The 20,603-nt window shown below is 32.6% G+C and overlaps 3 protein-coding genes and 1 long non-coding RNA gene across 4 annotated transcripts in view; all 4 read right to left on the bottom strand.

Moving 5' to 3' along the window:
• Positions 1 to 290: 290 nt before the first annotated feature.
• Positions 291 to 824, bottom strand: LOC25497960 (FBD-associated F-box protein At5g56370). Its single transcript, XM_039827442.1, has 2 exons — positions 672 to 824; positions 291 to 581 (listed from the first exon to the last, which is right to left on the bottom strand). The coding sequence occupies exons 1-2, from the start codon at positions 768 to 770 to the stop codon at positions 291 to 293; spliced, it is 390 nt and encodes a 129-aa protein (XP_039683376.1). The 5' UTR covers positions 771 to 824.
• Positions 825 to 1,088: 264 nt separating this feature from the next.
• Positions 1,089 to 1,631, bottom strand: LOC120576963 (putative F-box/LRR-repeat protein At5g41840). The gene has a single exon (XM_039827841.1). The coding sequence runs from the start codon at positions 1,629 to 1,631 to the stop codon at positions 1,089 to 1,091; it is 543 nt and encodes a 180-aa protein (XP_039683775.1).
• Positions 1,632 to 5,514: 3,883 nt separating this feature from the next.
• LOC25497956 (nuclear pore complex protein NUP1) overlaps positions 5,515 to 20,603 on the bottom strand; it is a 31,836-nt gene continuing 16,747 nt past the window's right edge. Inside the window, exon 9 of the mRNA XM_039827572.1 lies at positions 5,515 to 5,900. Within this exon, the coding sequence (XP_039683506.1) occupies positions 5,698 to 5,900 (203 nt within the window). The 3' untranslated portion in view covers positions 5,515 to 5,697. The remainder of the gene's footprint in view (positions 5,901 to 20,603) is intronic.
• On the bottom strand, positions 18,021 to 19,467 carry LOC120576910 (uncharacterized). Its single transcript, XR_005643009.1, has 2 exons — positions 19,120 to 19,467; positions 18,021 to 18,560 (listed from the first exon to the last, which is right to left on the bottom strand). It is a non-coding gene; the product is annotated as an uncharacterized lncRNA (long non-coding RNA).

Genomic DNA, 20,603 nt, shown 5'->3' with positions numbered 1-20,603 from the left:
CTATGCCTTTGTGTCGGCAAGAGAAAAGACATAATTGACAAACTTATTTTTCAATTAAAGATCCATAGTACTTTGCATTCATAATAATAGTCTCAATACAGAGTGACAAGTAATAAAAAACCACAGGGACTAGAAAGAGTTCAAGATGACCCACTAGAGAACGATCAACTCAATTGGCTTGTCGCCTAATAAAACTTACCTGAAAGTCGGTACTAGCTAACAAAAGCTCCCTACACTTATTCATAATACTACCTAATGCATTGTTGTACTGTATGTTAATATTTACAGCTTCAACAACATGCATGCAATCGAATGAATGAAAGTTTACATCCAGTAGAGCCCCTTGGACACAAAGATAAATCCATTAGCATTTGGTGCTTTAAAGTTAAATCCCCTGGAGAGGCACTAATTGTCATCGTGCACAGTAAGTTGGCATTCTTCAAAACATACTCTGCAAACTGAAGCTCACACTTCATGCCTTTGTAATATATAAGCGAGCATGTTCTTAGTTGAGAGGAAAGGCAGTTTGGAATAATTTCTGGTTCCTTCCAATCATCCTCATCAATACCATGTCCATAAAGCTGTCAAAATCCACATAGAAAGAAGAAAAAAAATTAAATTAGTTGAAAGTAGAGCTACAAAAAAATTATTATCATTGACATAAGTACAACCTTGTGAAGGGTAAGATTTTGAAGTTTAGGGCAATTCTTCAGCATTTCTAGCAACCACTTCCATTGGGTACGCCAATTTGATGTGAATATAAGCTCCATGTGAGTTAAGTTATGAAAAGCGTGAACTTGATGCTCGCTATGCCGCTATGTGGGTTACAAAGACAAACATTAGAAATAAGTTTCAACTTAATGGAACTTTAGCTAGTGATATGTAGTGATAGTCATACCAGTTCTAAACGCAAAAACTTTGCATTGCAAATCCAAGCAAATTGAATACTTTTTGGAACAAATTTAGAAATGTTAGCTCTAACCAAATTGGGCAAGTGTTTAAACTCTCCAATACCATCTTTCGAAAACCTACATAGTAAAGAAGGTATTTCCAACTCCTCTAGAATGGGACACCCCTCGATTAGCTTATTAAAATCTCTTAGAATCGCAACCTTTTTCCAAATGGAGAGTTTTAAGCAAGGGAAAATCGATTTGAGGAAGAACCCTCACTATTATTGTTTTCAACTTAAGAACCACAAGTTTCCTGCCGCAGTTGAAAACACTTGACAAAGTAGGACTTAATCTGATTAGAAAATGGTGACCAGCGCTAGTAAAATCTAAGATGAGATTCTCAATTCCTTTTTTGACAGCAACAGGAACAAATCGATTGATATCATGTGGATCACATCCCGGGGAGGTTCCACATTTGAGGTGGAACATTCGGATGGGCAATGTGGGGTCACGGGTGAGCATGACAGAGTAGACAAAATGTCGAAAAGTGTGGAAGTCTGTAAAGCTTTGGTCGTCGAAGTCGAGAGTGAAAACTGAGTGCCACAATGGATTCCATCTTTGAGAGAGAATGCTTGTTGCAGCAGATTGTTTGGCAGAGAGAAAAGAGAGAATGTGGCAGATAACGGAGTCCGGTAGGTTGCTGATTCTGTCCACATTTGGGATTGAACGGTGCGATGACATTGAATATGATGATAATGAGAACCAAAAGTAGGGTTTAGGAGATAGAAGCAGAGAGAGAGGGTTACGATTCAACGAGAGTGGGGAGATATGGGGGCTGGTGAGTGATGAGTGAGGTTTATAATTTTATAAACTCATTAAAATTTAATCAAGATTATTTATTACTCCCTCTATGAAAAACCAAAAAACATTAAAACCAATGCAATCATTAATTAGTGTAACTTTTTGCATACTATTACAAATATACCCTCATAAAAAATTGTGAAACAATAAATACACTTACTGAGATTAAAAACAAACACATTAAATAAGGGATAGAAAAGTCTTTTGAACAATAACTACACCTTAAAAGTTGTAATATTTTATTATATTTAGGACCAGAATTATTTTTGAAAATTTTCTTATATATAGGACCGGAGGGGGAGTATAATTTTTAAGGTTTTACAGGATGATGACTTGTACTCCAAGAGGCGCGTGTGTTTCTGGAAGCTTCCATTTGTCAGTTTAATGTTGGCGTATATTTGAATTGTCTTTGCAAAATAGATTTGGTAAAAAAATTTGTGAAGATTGTTGTAGAAAATATAAAAGATTTGTTTCAAATATATTTGTGTGCTTCAAGGAGATTGTTGCTGAAAATATATTTATGGATAGCAAATATATTTTTGTATCGTATGATGCAAATATATCTACGGAAGGAATATTTGATGCAAATATATTTGTGAAAAATATAGGTTGCTTCTAGAAGATTGTAGGTGAAATATAATTATTGTCAGCTGAAATTGTTTACCCTATGAAGAAAAATCTCAAGTTGTTGAATGGAAAGACTCATACCCTGGTTTTATTCACCCAATTCAATATAATTGAATGGAGTCTATTAGGGTTTCATTGTTAAGCCTTGTGCTTTATTTTGTATACCTTTCTAGGTCATGCCATTGATTATCAAAGCACATAGATGGTTTGTTTTAGTTGAGTTGTATTGGATCAAAGCCGTCATTTAACAAAAGAGTCTTATTAGGGTTTTGAGTCCTTGTTGTTTGTGAGCCACTCTTGTATCACCTTGATGCTAGAGTTGCACTGTTAGTTGAGTTGTAAGTTCTGAATCACTCGCAAGCTTTTAAGCAAGAGTGGATTATGTTTTACATGGAGTGTCTCCATTTCATTTGTAAGTGTTGATTATCACTGTTGAGTGATTGACTGGAAGTAAGTGGGGCTCTCATATCTAGGAGTGCCTTAGATAGAAATCACACGGGTAGCAATCAGCTGCAGAGCTAGTAGACTGGAGATAGTTTACGAAGGCTTCAAACTGATACTATTATAGTAGATTTCCTTCCTAGCTTGGTAGCCCCCCAGATGTAGGTGACGTTACACCGAACTGGGTTAACAAATATCTTGTGTTATTTTCTTCATGCACTTTACATGAAGTTATTTGTTATTTGTGTTGTTACATGTCTAGACATAGCATTTGACATTTCTGATGTCTTGACATCGTATACGACATTTATCCACTACGTCCCGGAATTTCAGTCAGGAAGGGGGGTCTTTTAAGTTACTTAATTATAACTTTTAAACGCCGAATCACTTACATTTTTAAGATCTGAAATCTCCGATATTATTAAAGTTAAATAATTTAAAAGACCTAAGTAATACAAAATAACTTAAGGAATTAACTTGTAAAATTTAAATAATTTAAAAGACTTAAGTGTAAAGAAAAACTTAAAAAACCAACCAGTTAAAATAAAATAACTTAAGCTTAAAGACCTCCAATATAATTTAGCCTAAATTGTAAGACCAAGTTTGGTTTATTTCTGCTCTAAAAAAAAATTTGGTTTTTTTTTTCTAAATGTATTTTTTAGGCAAAATCATGTACGCAGTTCTTAAACCTTGCTCTTGTATGAAAGCATTTACACTAGCATTTGTATGAAAAAGTAAGACCTAATCTGATTAGAAAATCGTGACTAGCGCCGGTAAAATCTAAGATGAGATTCTCAATTCCTTTTTTGACAGCAACAGGAACAAATCGATTGATATCATGAGGATAACATCCCGGGGAGGTACCACATCTGAGGTGGAACAATCGGATGGGCAATGTGGGGTCACGGATGAGCATGACTGAGTAGACGAAAAGTCGAAAAGCGTGGAAGTCTGTAAAGCTTTGATCGTCGAAGTTGAGAGTGAAAACTGAGTGCCACAATGGATTCCATCTTTTGGAGAGAATGCTTGTGGCAGCAGATTGTTTGGTAGGGAGAAAAGAAAGAATGTGGCAGATAACGGAATCTGGAAGGGCGCTGATTCTGTCGAGAGTTGAAATTCAACGTGGGGAGGACATTTTAGATGGTGAGATTGAAAGCTTGGGTTTGGGCGTAAGGAGGAGAATGAAAGCGTGCACTGATTTACAACACAACATACACAATCCATTAACATTCACCCATAAATCTTGTTTAAACGTACACAATAGAGTTGTATTATTTGAGCGACCATTTTAATGACAATTTTTGTAACAACCATAAATTCATAATTAAAATGAGGTATTGGCACAAAAATCAAAACAACAGGGAGAAAGTAAAAACATAATGTGAGAATGGAAGAGAAAGTTGTTACAAAAATTGTCAAAAAATAGTTCTACAAATATTATTTATCTTCACAATACATTGGTACAAACCACACCTTTTGGTGATTTTTTTCAACTAAACTAAACTAATTTATACACATAAATTATGATTAAATATGTTTTTGGGCCCTATAAATATTTCAAGTTTTTGTTATAGTCCTTCTAAAATTTTCCTACTTTATGTATTTTTTTATAAAATTGTGAAGAAATGTGTATAATATTGTAAAAATCTCTACCAAATAATATTAGAATTTTTTAACAAAATATGAATTTTTAACCACCAAAAATATTAAAATTCATATTTAATATTATAAACTTTTCCGCAAATTTAATTCAAAAATATGAATTCTACATATAAATTTACTTTAAAAGATGGATCAAAAGTGAATATGGAAAAAATTTAGGGGTCTAAAAGCCGAAGAATCACTTTGAACTTCTTAACATGTGCAAATTCACATATGATAGAAAAACTTTTGTTATATTGTTAATGTCATTAAAAAATATAATTACTGTTTAATACAATTTAAAAGATTCAAATATCTATACATATAATTTTAATAAAAACAAATTGATAAAATCAAATTGATATAGAAAATTTTAAGTAATTATTTGACTAAAATCAAGTTATTTATTCTAATCAATTTTATGTATAAGAAAATATCTATACATAATTTTTTTTTTCTTACATGTGTCCATTATATTCATTCTAATGATATATATTCCTGATTAATATTTCAACTCCAACATATATACTTTCTTAAAAGTCGGGGTTTTTTTACAAAAGTTTAAAATTTTAGAAGGTTTTTGTCTAATCGCTCATGATAAAAAATAAAAATGTACTTCTCTAGTAGAAAAAAAGCGCAATGCATGAATCAAGGTTGCATACCCTACGACAAAATCCTTCTTGAATAAAAAGATCTCATCATATAACCTTTTATGTTTTCCGATGAGATGCGTTTTAGAAAGAAAATACACAAGTGGGATGAGAACAGGGGCGGATCTCTTCAGAGACCCGCAGGTGCCACTGCACCCCCAACATTATATAAATAGCATATTAGCCATAACATTATAGCAAATATGTTGGTGTTCCAGCGGTCATGTGGTCTTCTAAGCAAGTAAAGGTTGTGTGTTTGAACCCTATGGCACCCTCTTTATGTACATTAATGAAATTGTACCATCACACCAGTTTGCAATGTTGTATATTTTTTGAAACCTTTTAGTATATGTTCTAAAAATATTTGGCACCCCCTAGAAATAAACTTAAGATCCGCCACTGGATGAGAACCATCAACATCACATTTTCTGCACCAAAACGACATCATTTTCCTCATATTCACCTTAAAACAAATTGTAAGCTAAAGTACAAAACCTGCTGGTAGCCTGTTGAAGGGTATAAATAAAGAAATGAGAGGTAAAAAATTAGCAGAGACAATCTTTTGGAACCTCATTTGTTCGTTTTACTCAACAGTTGACAGCAGTTTTTTCAAATGAAAACGACAGCCTTGCCGTATTGATTGAACCAAAGTTATACTTTATGACTCCAGCATCATTATCAACTGTATTGCTTGTGGAAGGGAAGGAAAAGACTACTGCTGGATTTGACATTTTAACTCCAAAACTGTATAACAATTGATTAGATGTTTCTTCTAATTGTTGCTGATTACCAGAAGAGAATAATAATGGCATGATGGATGTGTTATTATTTGTGTGGTGTTATTTTAACATAAATACTCTTTGTTTATGGATGCATAACCTTAAGTAACTAAATGGTGATTCTAAACTATATCCAACGGTGGAATACTAGACTTAGATTTAAGGAGTTGTTACTCAATGGTGAGGTATTTACGGAGACATTCATGCATTAGATGACTCAGAAAAATGCCCAACGGTGGGGTACTGAACATCGAGTTTTAGGAGTTATTACCCAATGGTGGGGTAGTGACGATTCATATGCATTAGATGATTCAGAATAATGTCCAATGGTGGGGTATTGAACATCGAATTTTTAGGAGTTATTTCCCAATAGTGGGGTATTGCCCAATGGTGGGGTATATTGTCCAATGGTGGGACAATTGGCTCCGTTTAGAGGTTAAATCCGGATCATGAGCATGGACAAATAGATTGACCATTAGGGGCTAACGCATTTTAGTCGGAGTGGAACTTGGTGCTAGGGGTGATGATTATGAAACTGGAGCAATTAATGTGTCGTGTATGTTTCATTTATTTTTATTTTCATGAAATCTATGTTGCATGCCTATTTGTACCATGTTTGTTAGTTGGAGAGGACCCTTACTTTTGGACAGATGACTGTCGATCCGTGTTTCCTCCTTGACGGTGACGTCAGGGAGGCAAAGTGATAAAGTAGAAGAAGACGCTAGTGGTGCATATTTGGAGGCTTGATATATTCTGACACTGGTATTAGCCTTATTGAGAAAACTTTTTACAATCATCCAGAACTTTGACCAGCTAGGTGTAGTCTTGGGTAGGAAAAAGGCCAAGTATCTTGTTATTAGGGACAATAGATTTTTATGTAAAATTCACTATTTTAGAAATTCAAAGAGAAGATTATTTATTGTTTATTTTAGAGTTGATGAGTTTCACGTTACTAATACTATTATTTATTTTAAAGAAATTATTCGTCTTTTCACTAAGAATTTTGATAATTAATGTCCGAAAAATCGGGTCGTTACATAATCTCTCGATTTGAATGAATGAATATCATTTTGTTTTTGTCAACCAAAAAAAACATACGCATTTCATTAACATTGACCGATATTATTCAACAACTAAAATTAACATTGATCGATAAACAATTTTTTTTTTAGTGTTACAATGTAACGAGACAAAAAGAAAAAGAAAAAAAGAGAGAGTCGAAATTAAGTTCGAAGCTTATCTCTCAAGATGAAAGATTCCATGCCAGGAGGGGGGCAGTTCCAGTGAGCAGAGCACCTTGCATGCAATCCGTCCTTAGCCATAAAATCTGCACACATGTTTTGTAACCTAAGAACATGCACCAATGTTGTATTTCCATTTTCATGTAAAACGTCTCTAATATGAAGGATGTAAGTAGAATAAGTGTGGGTCCAAACCAGGATTGGGATAGTAAGAAATGCATTCATCATTTAACGAAAAAGTCTTTCGCACCACATCTTGAATACGCCAATGGTGATCCACAAAAATAACATTGTTTCTCCAACACCAAGCATACCATACTCCTATAACAAAGAAAATAGAGGAAGTACCCTTTGTCATCTGATGAAGCCAAACCTTGACATCAAATTCAGAGAAAAAATTATTATAACGCCCCATATTCAAGCGGAGTCAAAGCTCTTTAGAGTGCGAGCAATCACGTAAACAATGAAGAATATCCTCTATAGGTGAAGAAATGCACTAATACAAACCACAAATTGTGATTGTTTTCAACTAATTTATACACATCAATCAATATTAAATATATTTTTGTTCTCAATACATACTTTTCGTTTTATTCTCTCTAAAAATTTCCTTCAACTTTTAATCCTTATAAAAATTTCAATTACAACTTTTTGTCCTTATTTTTAAGTCAACTCATGTATTTTTTAATGAAATTGTGTAGAAATGTGTAGAATATCGTAAAAATCTCAACCAAAAAAATTATAATTTTTTAAGAAAACATAAATTAAATATGAAATTTTAACCAACAAAAATATAATATTTCATATTTAATTAAAAACTCATATTTAATTCAATTTTTTTTTCAAAAATTTTGATTTTTTGGGAGAGATTCTTATAATATTACAAATTTTATGCAAAAATATGAATTTTACATATGAATTTACTTTAAATTAAGGATCAAAATCATATTTGTAGCGACTTTTTCACTTTCAAATATACCCTCCTTAAGTAAATTTTCTTAGAATGTTACATCATTGGTGTCATTAGAAAATATAAAGATTTATTTTATATATTTGTTATATTTTTTTTGGGAATATATGTTTTGTCTTTTTTTCTTTTGTGGTGACCGGAGTTTAAACCATGGACCTTGCATATATTTGAATGTGAATGATGAATGTTAGTGTGATAAACATGATGTTATTCCATATTCATCGCCTGAACTATTGAAAAGGTTGATACGTTCTTGTGAATAAAAAAAAATTAACCTAATTGAGTTATCCGATATCAACAAGTTTTCGGCTTTTAAGTTCTTATGGCAACAACATATAAAAACATAACAAAGACAATACAAACTTTATTAAAAGTTATATAACCCAGAAGAATCATTTTTAATAAACTCTAAGAAAAATATTGTAGTTTAGCTTAAATCTCCACCATACCAAAGAAATGAAAGAAAAAAAATGTCAAACTAAAACCAGTTTTTACTAAAAAAGAGAACTATTTTATTACAAATTAAAAGTTCATAAATAAAAAATTATATTAAAATATAATTTACATGAGAAAAACATAACCATTCAATAAATGAAAATATAAACAAAGATTTAGTATTGACGGTATACCTTTGGTAATTCGTAGATTTGATTTGTATGTTTGATGACTATTTTAATTATAAGATATTCATCTTCAATCTCACCATTACATTCATCTTCATAAAGTATCATGAAAATCAAACAATAACTGTCCTAACCCATAATTGAACACATAAACGTCTTAGTTAATTTATCAGATCAAGGATATTTTTGAAAAGAGTGTTGACATCATTAAATCGGGTATAAAATGACACAACTTGGAAATTTAGTTTGTTCATGAACTTGTGAGACAATACAATTTATTAAATTGAGCGATTCTTCAAGGCTAAGAGCGCGCTTTTAGAATCACTTTCCATCCAAACATTCCGCCAATTATGAGTTGCAGCCATTTCCATTGCAATAATAAAACCAAAAAACTCTGCTCCCTAACCAAAAATGCCCCTATGTTGGGCGACAAACAGCCCAAAAAAGCACCACTATGATCATTAAAAATACCACAGAAAACTACATTATTTGCTTAAATGGCCGTAGGGATGGAAATGGGTACCCAATTGGTAGAGTACTATAGTATCCATCCCCATACCTGCGTTTGTAAAAAATGCCTGTACCCGTACCCTATGGGCACTTAAGTGCGCACCCATTACCCGCACTTTAGCCATGAAAAGATAATAAAAATCACCACACTTGAAATAAAATTATGATCCAATTTTTTTTAAATCAACTTACGAAATAATATGAATCGTAATATTTAGCCAAATAAAAAAACATCCAAAATATTCCTAGAAAAAAAAAATAGATACCTTACATCAGTTATACGTTAAAAAGTTGTAGTTGCATGTTAAAATCATAATAAATTGTTACTAAAGTTTTTATTAAGCTTTTTTAGGTTTTAAGGTTAGGCTTAAATAGTTAAATTTATTAATTAATTGTACACCAAAAATAAATAAATTATTTATAATATTATATAAATACATATATGCGGGTTGCGGGGCTGGGTAGTATAGTGTCCATACCCGTGCCCATACCCATACAAATTTGCGGGTAATTACCCATACCCAAGCCCAGACCCATGAAAGCGGGATTTTACCATACCCATAGCGGGTATTTTTTGCAGGTGTCCATAGGGTCTGGGTCCAATTGCCATCCTAAATGGCCGCTACAAAAAAATTATTATTATAACAATTAATCTCCAAATCAATGCATTGATCAGAGACAAAAATGACATTTGCTACCAAATAATCCCCCCATAACTCCCAAAGATAAAGAAGCATGGAATGTCGATCATTCACACAAAAATTAGTAACATTAACACTTCTACAAAACATATGTGGAATGTGAGCAAAACTCTCCATCAGCTCAGATATAAACATCAAATTGGGACGATGAGTATCCTAAAAAAAAAATATTAAAAATAATTATAGATTCACGATTGCCAATTCCCCATATATTCCAATAGAAAATCTTCATTGAGTTGAATTCAAAGAAGGACCCATACTGGATTTTTATGTGGTGTTATAGGTAGATCATTCATGGAATCATCATCCAAATCGGATTTGCATCAACATAATTATTTACAGCTTTTACTCTTGGGTGTTGTAGCTAAATAGCTTTTATGAAATTCCTTGATGAAGTTGCACCCTTACTGGTCCATTAAATGTTTTCAATAAGAATCCAAATTAAATACTTTTTAAAACGAACACGACACTGACACATATTGTTTCGATCAGTTCCATTTTCTCAAATAATTAATTTATTGTTGTTTACATATAAATGTCGGTATCATGTCCAATATTTGCATCAGTACTGCATATCTTGTTAAACTCAAATGTCTTTCCTACTCTACAGACTCATCTAGATAGATGATAAAGTTCGTCACGTTGGACTTTTCTATTATTTTCTCTTTGTGCCTTATGAAATACATCATATCATACGAGACTTTTCCATGCTTTTTTCTATTACTGGTATAAAATCCTGCATCATTTTGTTTGCTATATATATATATATATATATATTATACTTATAGAGGATTAAAAATAACAATAAGAAAATTCTTGGTGGTCAACAATTACATTGTTGGACTCTTTCACAGGATTACAATCCTCAATAGATATGGAAGAAGCATCAATATTTTCTTCAACTTTTGCACAATCATGTGCAGAATTTTCAGTAGGAACGTCAGAAAAAAAAATTATAAAGGCAAGAGTATCCTCAAGATTGAGACGAAATCTAGGCTGACCACCAACATGAATACCGCTTTTGTTAGCTTTTCCTACACGAGTTTTACATTTCCTTTAATTCACACCTCTCTTCCGCTTCACAATCTTCAAATGAAATCTCCATGACCTAACACGAATTGCTTCCACCACTTTACATAACGCATGGTCACATCTTCCTTGAACAGCCTTGGTGGAAAATACAAATTTTTATCAGACATGGGCCTAGAGTAGTTTTACCAAGAAATATACTTTGTATCGCTGAACCTAGCCCACATAACTTGAAACTTCTTAATCAATTCCAAATTTCATAGAAACTCTATGCGGAAGACATAGCTCTATATACTCAAATCCAATAAGCTTAGAAACTCTCAACTAATAGAAAATGAAAAATTCCACACTTCTCAACATATCTGACATATGTACGTTAAAGAAAATCATTGACAGTTGAGCCTAATGCACACTTAACATTGCCAATTTTCAAGGCCAGAACCTTATGCCACCTCAACAATAAATGTTCTATGTGGTTGATCAACATGGGTTGTGGTTGCAAGTTTGCGAGCCTCTCCCAACCCAAACTTGAACCAAGTAAAAAGGTGATAGAAAGGTAAATTCAATAGGAAATATATTATCACCAATAAGATATTTTTACAGATCAATAATTGTTTTCTTAAATTAAGTTAAATCCTTATTTATGCTAGCCAAAACAGCTAGGGGCAAAGTAATTCGATTTCTTCTAGCAAGATTAATAGCAACAGAAAACAAATAACTTATCACCATTTTTCTATGAGGAAAAACAAAAATTGACAACCAAGTAGCAAGGAAGGCTGCATGTTCAATTCCATCATGGTTTCTCGTCAAAGATTATAGCATTTTCATGCATAGTCTCATATCCATGATGAATAAACAAGCATTGGAAGATAACATCATGGAGGTGAAGGAATATTTCATGCTTTCAACTGTTGGTGATAGTGAACCAGCTCTTAAAACAGCCCATTTACTCAAACCTATTGCAAATTCCATTGATGAAACAATTCTTAAAAGAAAGCAAATTGATCCTTGAAAGAAAGCAACTTACAAATAGGAATGAAGGTCACAATTACACATCATTATGGATGGATATGTTCAACGATAAAGGTAATGAAATTCTGAAATTATTGATTGATACTAACATTGATGTTGTCTCTAACCAACAGACCCAATTCTTTGCCATGGACATCTTCTTGATTGGTACCTTTAAACAATGAGATAGGATATTTTATGTGCATGATTAATATGATAGTTATCTCCTCAACACAGTTTGTAGATCAATTGGAGACTATATATATCCGTTATTCTAACTCTTTATATAGAAGATGAAAGGCTAAGAATGTTAAAGTTTGTCAAGTATAACAATTTTTATTTTTTTTACTAAAAGGAAAATATAACCATTAGGAAAATCAGTATAAGAAAAATAAAGAATTTATTCATTATTGCACATAAAATATTTTCCTAATTGTTATATTTTCCATTTAGTCAAAAAAATAAATTGAAAATTAAAAAATTGTTATACTTTCCACTTTTAACATTCTTAGCCTTTCATCCTCTATATAAAGAGTTAAAATAAATGGTATATTCCCCATGTGATCTACAAATTGTGTTGAAGAGAGAACTATCATATTAATCATGCCATAAAATATCATATCTAATTGTTTCAAGGTACCAATCAAGAAGATGTCCATGGCAAAGGACTGGGTCTATTGCTTAGAGACAACATCAATGTTAGTATTAATCAATAATTTTTCAATTTCACTACATTTATCGATGAACATATCCATCCATAATGATGGGTAAGTGTGACCTTCATTCTTATTTGTAGGTTGACCTCTTTCAAGGATCAATTTGCTTTCTTTTAAGAGTTGGTTCATCAATGAAATTTGCAATAGGTTTGAGTAAATTGGTTGTTATAAGATTTGGTTCACTATCACTAGTTGCTGAGAGCATGAAATATTCCATCACCTCCATGATGTTATCTTCCAATGATTGTTCATTCATTATGGGTATGAGACTAAGCATTAGAAGGCTGCAATCTTTGACAAGAAAATATGACGGAATTGAAGATGAAGCCTTCCTTTTTACTTGGTTGTCAATCTTTGCTAGAAGAAATCCAATTGCTTTGGTGGCAGTTGTTTTGGCTAGCATAAATAAGGATTTAACTTTATTTAATAAAAAAATCTGTCAAAATATCTTGTTGGTGATGATATATATCCTATTTAATTTACTCTTATATCACCTTTTTATTTGGCTTAAGTTTGGATACGGGAGAGGTTCACAAACTATCAACCACACCCATGTTCATCAACCACATAGACCCTTTATTGCTTAGGTTGAATAAGGTTCAGGCCTTGCAAATTGACAATGTTCAGTTTGCATTAGACTCAAGTGTCAATGATTTTCTTTGGCGTCCATATGCTAGATATCCTGAGAAGTGTGGAATTTTTTTTTTATCCAAATAATGAAATTTGGGTACCATTTAAGAAGGATTTGGATAAAAAAATACTTTGATTTTCTATATGCTTGAGAGATTTTGAGCTTGTTGGATTTAAGCGTATAGAGCAATATCTTCTACATAGAGTGTCTATACAATTTGGAATTGACCAAGATATTTCGAGTTATGTAGCTAGGTTAAACGATAGAAAGTATATTGCTTCGAAAAACTATTCTAGGCTCATGTCTAATAAAAATTTGTATTTTGCACCATGACTGTTTGAGGCAGATATTACCATGCGTTATGTAAAGTTGTGGAAGCAATCGATGTTGGGTCATGGAGATTTTGTTAAGAAGATTGTGAAGCAGAAGAGAAGTTTGAGCTCAAGGAAATGTAAAACTCGTGTAGGAAAAGCTAACAAAAATGGTATTTATGTGTGTGGCCAGCCTGGATTTCGTCCCCATCTTGAGGATACTCCTTCCTTTAGAATTTTTTCTTCTTCTGATGTTACTGCTGAAAATGATGCACATGATTGCGAGAAATCTGAAGAAAATATTGATGCTTTTTCCCATATCTATTGACGATTGTAATCATGTGAAAGACTACAACAATGTAATTGTTAAACAACAAGATCTTCAGTTTCACACCAATATGGTTGTTCAGAAAGAAGCTAAAGAAACGGTGATAGAAAAAGGAAAAAAGAAAGTGACCATGAAATGGTTTTGTTAGAAAAGGAATACTTGAAGAATCAAGAAGAAGTTGTGTGTCTGGCAAGAAAGAAAAAAAAGAGCTATCACAATTAATGTATTTGAAGAAGAAGAGGGATGACGAGTTTAGGCTACGCCTCATTGTTCAAAGGAATCAACAACGACCATCTTCATCTTCTTAATAAATGATCTTGTTTTTGAATTCTCTTCATCCTACTTATGACAATGATTCTCTTTCCATACTCTCTATTTTGTTGATAACAAAGATAAATTGTAAGACTATTTTTGATGAGTTATAATTGTTGGAAATCCCGCCCCAAACGTGAAGGGGTGGGTTGGTAATTCCACCTCACGTGTGTTGGAAAACCCACCCTGAACGAGAGGGGGTGGGTTGGTAATTCCACCTTAATTGCGATCTGCCCCTAATTGTCTTATGTTGGCTTATCTTTGACGGGGTGGATTTAGTCGGAGTTAGTCCCACATCGGTTAGATAGGAAGCTTGATCAGCGTTTATAGAGAGGGGGCACTTCTCGCCTTGCAATTCGGTTTTGTAAGGATGAGTTAAGTCCCAAATATCAACAATAATATATTAATATATATATTTTTAGTATAATTGAAACAATAAAAAAAATGCTAATATTGAGATTCTTACCATTACGAAAATTGCTAATATTGAGATTCTTAAATCTTGTCCAATGGCCACCAGACCTTGAATCTTTTACCAACCTATGCATTACGAACGTCTTGCGGTTCAGGCACCTAAATAAAAATATTTAGAAAACTTATGAATGAAAGAATAACCAACAATGGAAACAGTTAAGGTTAAATGTTAAGTACCTTGTAATTTGATTCATCATGCTCTTTTGTTGCATCCTTGTCCATGGTTTCTCATTATACTTCAGCTATTTTCTCAGCAGTAGGGGCAGCTTCATATATCTCAACTTCCCAAAGAAACGTGGAAAAAAGTCATTAACTTCAAAGAAAGAAGCTTTTGAGGACGAAGAAGAGGATCCAAGAAGTTGTGAAAATCCATTCAACCCGAAGAAACTACTGATATAGCAATTGATGATGGGAAATCCAAATTTTTGTTCTAGTGATACAAGATATTTCATTATGTATAATTGAAACAATAAAAAAAATGGCTAGGCAAAATTATATTTATCATATATAATTTATATTATGCTTAATTACACTTTTGGTCCTATAAGTATCACGAACTTTCGATGTTGGCCCCCTAACAAAAACAATATCAACCTAGCCCCCTAAGTCTACCCCTTTTGCAGATTTGGCTCCCCCAAGACAATTTTGACTGCAAAAGGGGCTATACTTAAGGGGCTGGGTTGTTATTGTTTTTGTTATGGGCCAAAATCGCAAGTTCGTGATACTTAGGGAGCCAAATGTGTAATTAAACCTTTCAAAAACACATAAACCATAAATTAGGCAAGCCAAATCTGATCATAAATTACAAAAAAAAAAAAAAAAACCTTCTATTCAATATTCAAAATAAAATTTTCATAAATTATGAAAAAAAAATAATTCATAAATTAAAAAATAATAAAATATAAATTGAAAGAAGAAAAATATGATCAATTATTAATTTTAAAGCTCAAATTCAATTTATAATCAAGTAAAGTTTAAACAGAGATATAGTATTAATGATATACCTTCACTATTTTGTTGATTGGATCTGTATGATTCATGATTAATTGAATTACAAGATCTTCACCTTCAATGTCATCTCCACCTTCATCGTCATCATGTGTTATGAAATTTTGACAAAAACTGACTTGACCCAAAATTGAACGCAGAGTGCCCTTGTTAAGTTATCAGATCTCAACTATTGTTGAAACCGATGTTGACATTATTAAATCGGGTATAAAATGAGTTCAAATGATGCAACTCGAATATTTAGTTTGTTCATAAAACTTTTGACAAAATTTTATATGTAATTGGTCGACTCATAGAGACCGTAATATGTTTATGATAAAATGAAGAATATGTTGTAGCAAAAGAAATTAAAATCAAATAACCTAATGAAGGTTTTTTGTTTTTTTAAAGGAGCGTGAAGAAGGGTTAGATATGAAGAGAGAGAAAAAAACCTAGATCTAATCAAGAAAAACAAAGAAGATGAGTGAATGGGTGAGAGAAAAAACGCGTCTACAACACTTCTTTATAGTCAGAGTAATAAGAGAGAGGGTTCAATTTTAGGGTTATGGGCTATGGCATGGGCCTTGAAATAATAGATGTGATTTTAATATGGCTATTACTTTTTCCACCCAATTGGTTTCTCATGTGCCCTATTTTTGTCCCAAATTACCCTTTACTCGAAAAGTAAAACATGAACGCTATCCGACATATAGAATACAAATTACATAACAACATTGCATATAATATTAGAAACAAATAATTGAAAATAAACCTTTAAAAAAAAACCTCAAGTGGTTTACTTGGAAAAGTTAAGTTAGTGAAATTGCTTGAGAACGTTCTGACATTCTTTTGCAGATTATGCATAAACTGTTTTAATCAAGTAATTGTGTTTGTGTGTGTTTGTGTTTTCAGTAAGTACAGAGTATAGGGAAGAGAGAATAAACACACAGAGATTTATAGTGGTTCCTCCAATGTGGGTTACTCCACTCCTCACGATCTTGTGAGAGTTCCTACTATGATGTTTGAGATAACCTTTCAAATTCTGCACTTTACAATCTTGTTCACCTAAACAATTACAGCTTGCAGTTTACAAATCCTGCACTTTAAATCCTGTATTCTCTAAGCCTCGGCATGCTTGCAGCTTCTTTCTAAGTTACCCACTTAGTCTTTTACAATCTTTGCTCAAACTAACACTTTAATACCCCTAAAGCTAGTTGAGACTTTCTTTTCTTCTTACTAAGTTACCCACTTAGACTTTTGCACCTTTAGCTCAAAATAACACTTTAGTACCCCTAAAGTTAGATGAGAATTTACAGGATGTTTTGAGCTTGAATGATTGAAATCAGACAAGAGAAGAAAGGAAGGAAAAGTTATCTTTGGAAGAGATAACAGAGAGTATTGATGTGCACTATAAGAAGGTAACAAAAAAGCCTTCAGTGATTGATCAATTTCAATTGCAAGAGCTTCAAATAAAATCAAGTTGCTTTCTTGTATGCTTTGCAATGGTGCAAGTAATGATGAGCCTTAGATCTCTATTTATAGAGTCTTTGGGCTCATATAGCCGTTGTAGGATGTCCAATGGTGTTATGCCACGTGTCTTGGTCCCCGCATATTTTTACTTGAAACCCTGGGTGAACATTCTAACCATCAGAATGTTGTTGTGTTCGTAGGATGAACATCAGAATGTTGCTGTGTTCTTCATCAGAATGTTGATATTCATGATGTTCTTCATCTGGGTTCATCAATGATGAATGTATGATGAGTTTCTAGGTTTGTCTAAGGCGTGACATGAGATTTGTTAGGCTTTATCCACCAAAAAGTAACTTCTCCATATGCATCAAAAATTGTTGGATAAAGTAGGATAAAGTTGAATCAAATCTGCCTTGGTCATTGTACAGGAGAGAGAGAGAGAGATGATAGTGGATCTGCAATCTTCAGGCCCATGCTTTGAGAGATATGCAAGATACTGTACAGTACCTGCTCCCTTATGTGTCTAATTCTAATTGAATCTCACATGAGCTTGCTTTTGCTTTTGCTTTTTACCTACTGTACAGTTCACAGTTTAAAGCATGTCCAGAGCTGAACATTCTGATCATCAGAATGTTCCATCTGTTTCACTTAGGATGATTTGTAAGACTTGTATCTGGTGTAATCAATCCTAATATTGAAGACAAAATTGAAGTGCAGTGATTGCAATATCTAGGATGATATTCTCATTAGTTATGGTTGGAAAGATATTCTCGCAGATTGTAAAATAAGTTATTTATGGTTGGAAAGACTTTTAGTGTAGTGATCAAATTAGATTATGTGTTTGATTCGCCTAAAACGGGATTATTTATACCTGAGAAAGATAAACTAGCCAAATATATGATCTGTCTGACCACAAGCTACACTACATGAATAAATGGGACATAAAGACTTCTTGATAGGTAACTCAATTCATAATAAGTAGAGGACCACGACCTTCTTAAACTTCAACACCTTAAATTTGTCATGTTCCTAATATATAGTAGCATATTCCCCTTTATCCATCAACCAACCACTCATTGTTGCAAAATTCCAACACCTTGAGTTATAGGGAAGTCTCTCTTATCAACAAACAAGCAACACTAAAAGGCTTGTCACCAAAGCACACATAAGTTAAGAATATAGTAGGCATAACGTTCTCAAGAGTGCCTGCATTGTTTGATATTGAAAATTGGACTTTGTGTGCTGCCATAACAGAAAATGACCCTAGACTAGTAGAACCACAATTCAACCATCATTTCTTGTTGGGCACGTCATGACATTGCCATGATCATCAGCATCGGAATGCTCCTATCAGAAACTGTATTTCAAAACCATAACTATAATCAAAATATAATCTCATCAACAATCAAAATGATACATCAATTTAACATGGTGAAAATTTCCATTCATAAAGTACAAATGCAATAAGGAAAAAAAATAGTCACATGTAACAAACAAGTCACAACATTCACACAATGATCTACTGGATTCTTACATCGTGTATTAATCAGGGAGCATAATTTTCCGGTCTTTATCTTTACTTGCCAAATTATTTCACCCATTCTACCCATCTCCCTACCTTATTTGATCCCCATTTGGCCAAAGTGTCGGCAATACGATTAACTTCTCTATTCTTATGAGCAAAGAAACGTTTTTTTAGAAATAATAACATTTGTTTTTTTAACAATGTAGTAAAATGAAATAAAAATTAGAAATTGAGAAATGAAACAAAAACTCATAAACCTTTAAACTCAGAAAATGCAGAAAACAAAATTTATTAAATCCAAATCCCTAACATTAAGTTCTCAACTAAGTGAAACTCAATTAGTACATGAACTAAAAGTGAATCACAAAGTACAGTGCAAGATAGAGCTCACCTAACTCACTGCCATAGACATCAGATCTAGAATACAAACCAAAACACATGGAGGTGGTAACAAACGAAGACGATGAAGAAGAAGGAGTTGTGATTCGGTTGTGGTAGTTGATGGAGGTGACAAAACGATGGCGATGGAGATGAAGTTGCAATTCGGTATAGCCGACGGCGTCGACGGCAACAGTGAGGCCAGAGAAAGAAAAGGAAGAGGAGAAGGTCGATATGGTGAACATAGAAGAGAGGAGGAGAAGATTGTGTGGTTGTGAGTGAAATTACCAAACTACCTATTGCATGAAATTACCAAACTACCCCTGCCACATCAGCAGTGGTACAAAGGGGTGTATATTAAAAGTGGTCTATGTATCTTTTTCCTTCAACAAACTTCCACCTTACCTATATTTCCCCCAAACATAGGCTTATCCTATGTATCTTAGCATTTAACAAACTCCTACAAACTAAATCAATTCCCTCTTGTTTCTGCCTCTATTAGTTGTCACTTCCAGGCATGCACAAAGGCATTTCATTATGCTGCAACTTACCCATTTATTCTGCATCTCATACCCTATACTAGCATAGGCCTAGCAAAAGCTCAATTGCACACAAAATTTACTAAACAAAATGTCAATAGAAAAAGAAAAGTCATATTAGTATATCACAATAAGGAAACAATCCCAGTAAAGAAGAAATTTTCATTGTCATTCAACACTCACATAAGTAGATACAAAACCAACCCTAAACTGTTGTAGGCCTTGATTAAATTAGTTAAGCAAGTGGATGCATCTAGTTAAACAAAACTTGACAAGGTACTAGTAAAAAAAATTGTAAATGCTACCACAATGAGGGTGCGTTTGACCCTACTTTTTTGAGGTCTAAAAGTTACTTTGATTATAAAGTTGAAAATTTAAACTTTAAAGTTAAAGTCGTTTGGCATTTCTTATTTTTTTCATCTTAATTAGTAAAAAAAATTTGGGTTGTCTAATATAGACCTCTCAAAAATAGTCTCAAGATGGACATTTACAATTTGTAGTTGTTTTAAAAAAAAATTATGGTAAAGCATACGTTTTATAATAATAAAAAAATTAAATTGAAAAGAAAAATAACATTGTATTAAAGTTTACTGAAAATATGATGGTCTATTGTTGGACCGGATACATAATAGACAAACTCTTTTTTTTTTTTTTAATTGAAAGTCTTGACCGTAATTGATTAATAAGGAAAAGATATGAATTTTGTATGTGTGATAAATAAAAGTTCATAAATACTTTTATTAAACACAAACAAAGTATTTTACAAGAGTAATTATTTGAAAAGAATTCAACAATATATTATCTATAACTACGATATTTTGTACCAAAAAACACTATGATATTTTATTTCGTAAAAAACGTATCATAGTGTGTGTTATATTTTAATAATATTATAAAAATTAGTATTATCAAATAATAATTACCTTGTAACATATTTAACCATTTTGATAATTAATAT

Source organism: Medicago truncatula, chromosome 7, assembly GCF_003473485.1.
Source record: "Medicago truncatula cultivar Jemalong A17 chromosome 7, MtrunA17r5.0-ANR, whole genome shotgun sequence".
NCBI classification, from domain to species: Eukaryota; Viridiplantae; Streptophyta; class Magnoliopsida; order Fabales; family Fabaceae; genus Medicago; species Medicago truncatula.
Note: the sequence above shows the minus strand (reverse complement) of the source record. Positions and strands in the feature narration are given on the sequence as shown.

Excerpts from the sequence above, each read along its gene's own strand:
- LOC25497960 (XM_039827442.1), bottom strand. The coding sequence starts at position 770 with ATGGAGCTTATATTCACATCAAATTGGCGTACCCAATGGAAGTGGTTG. Across the intron at positions 582-671 it reads AAAATCTTACCCTTCACAAG|CTTTATGGACATGGTATTGA; the intron begins GTTGTACTTATG and ends GGATTTTGACAG.
- LOC120576963 (XM_039827841.1), bottom strand. The coding sequence starts at position 1,631 with ATGTCATCGCACCGTTCAATCCCAAATGTGGACAGAATCAGCAACCTA.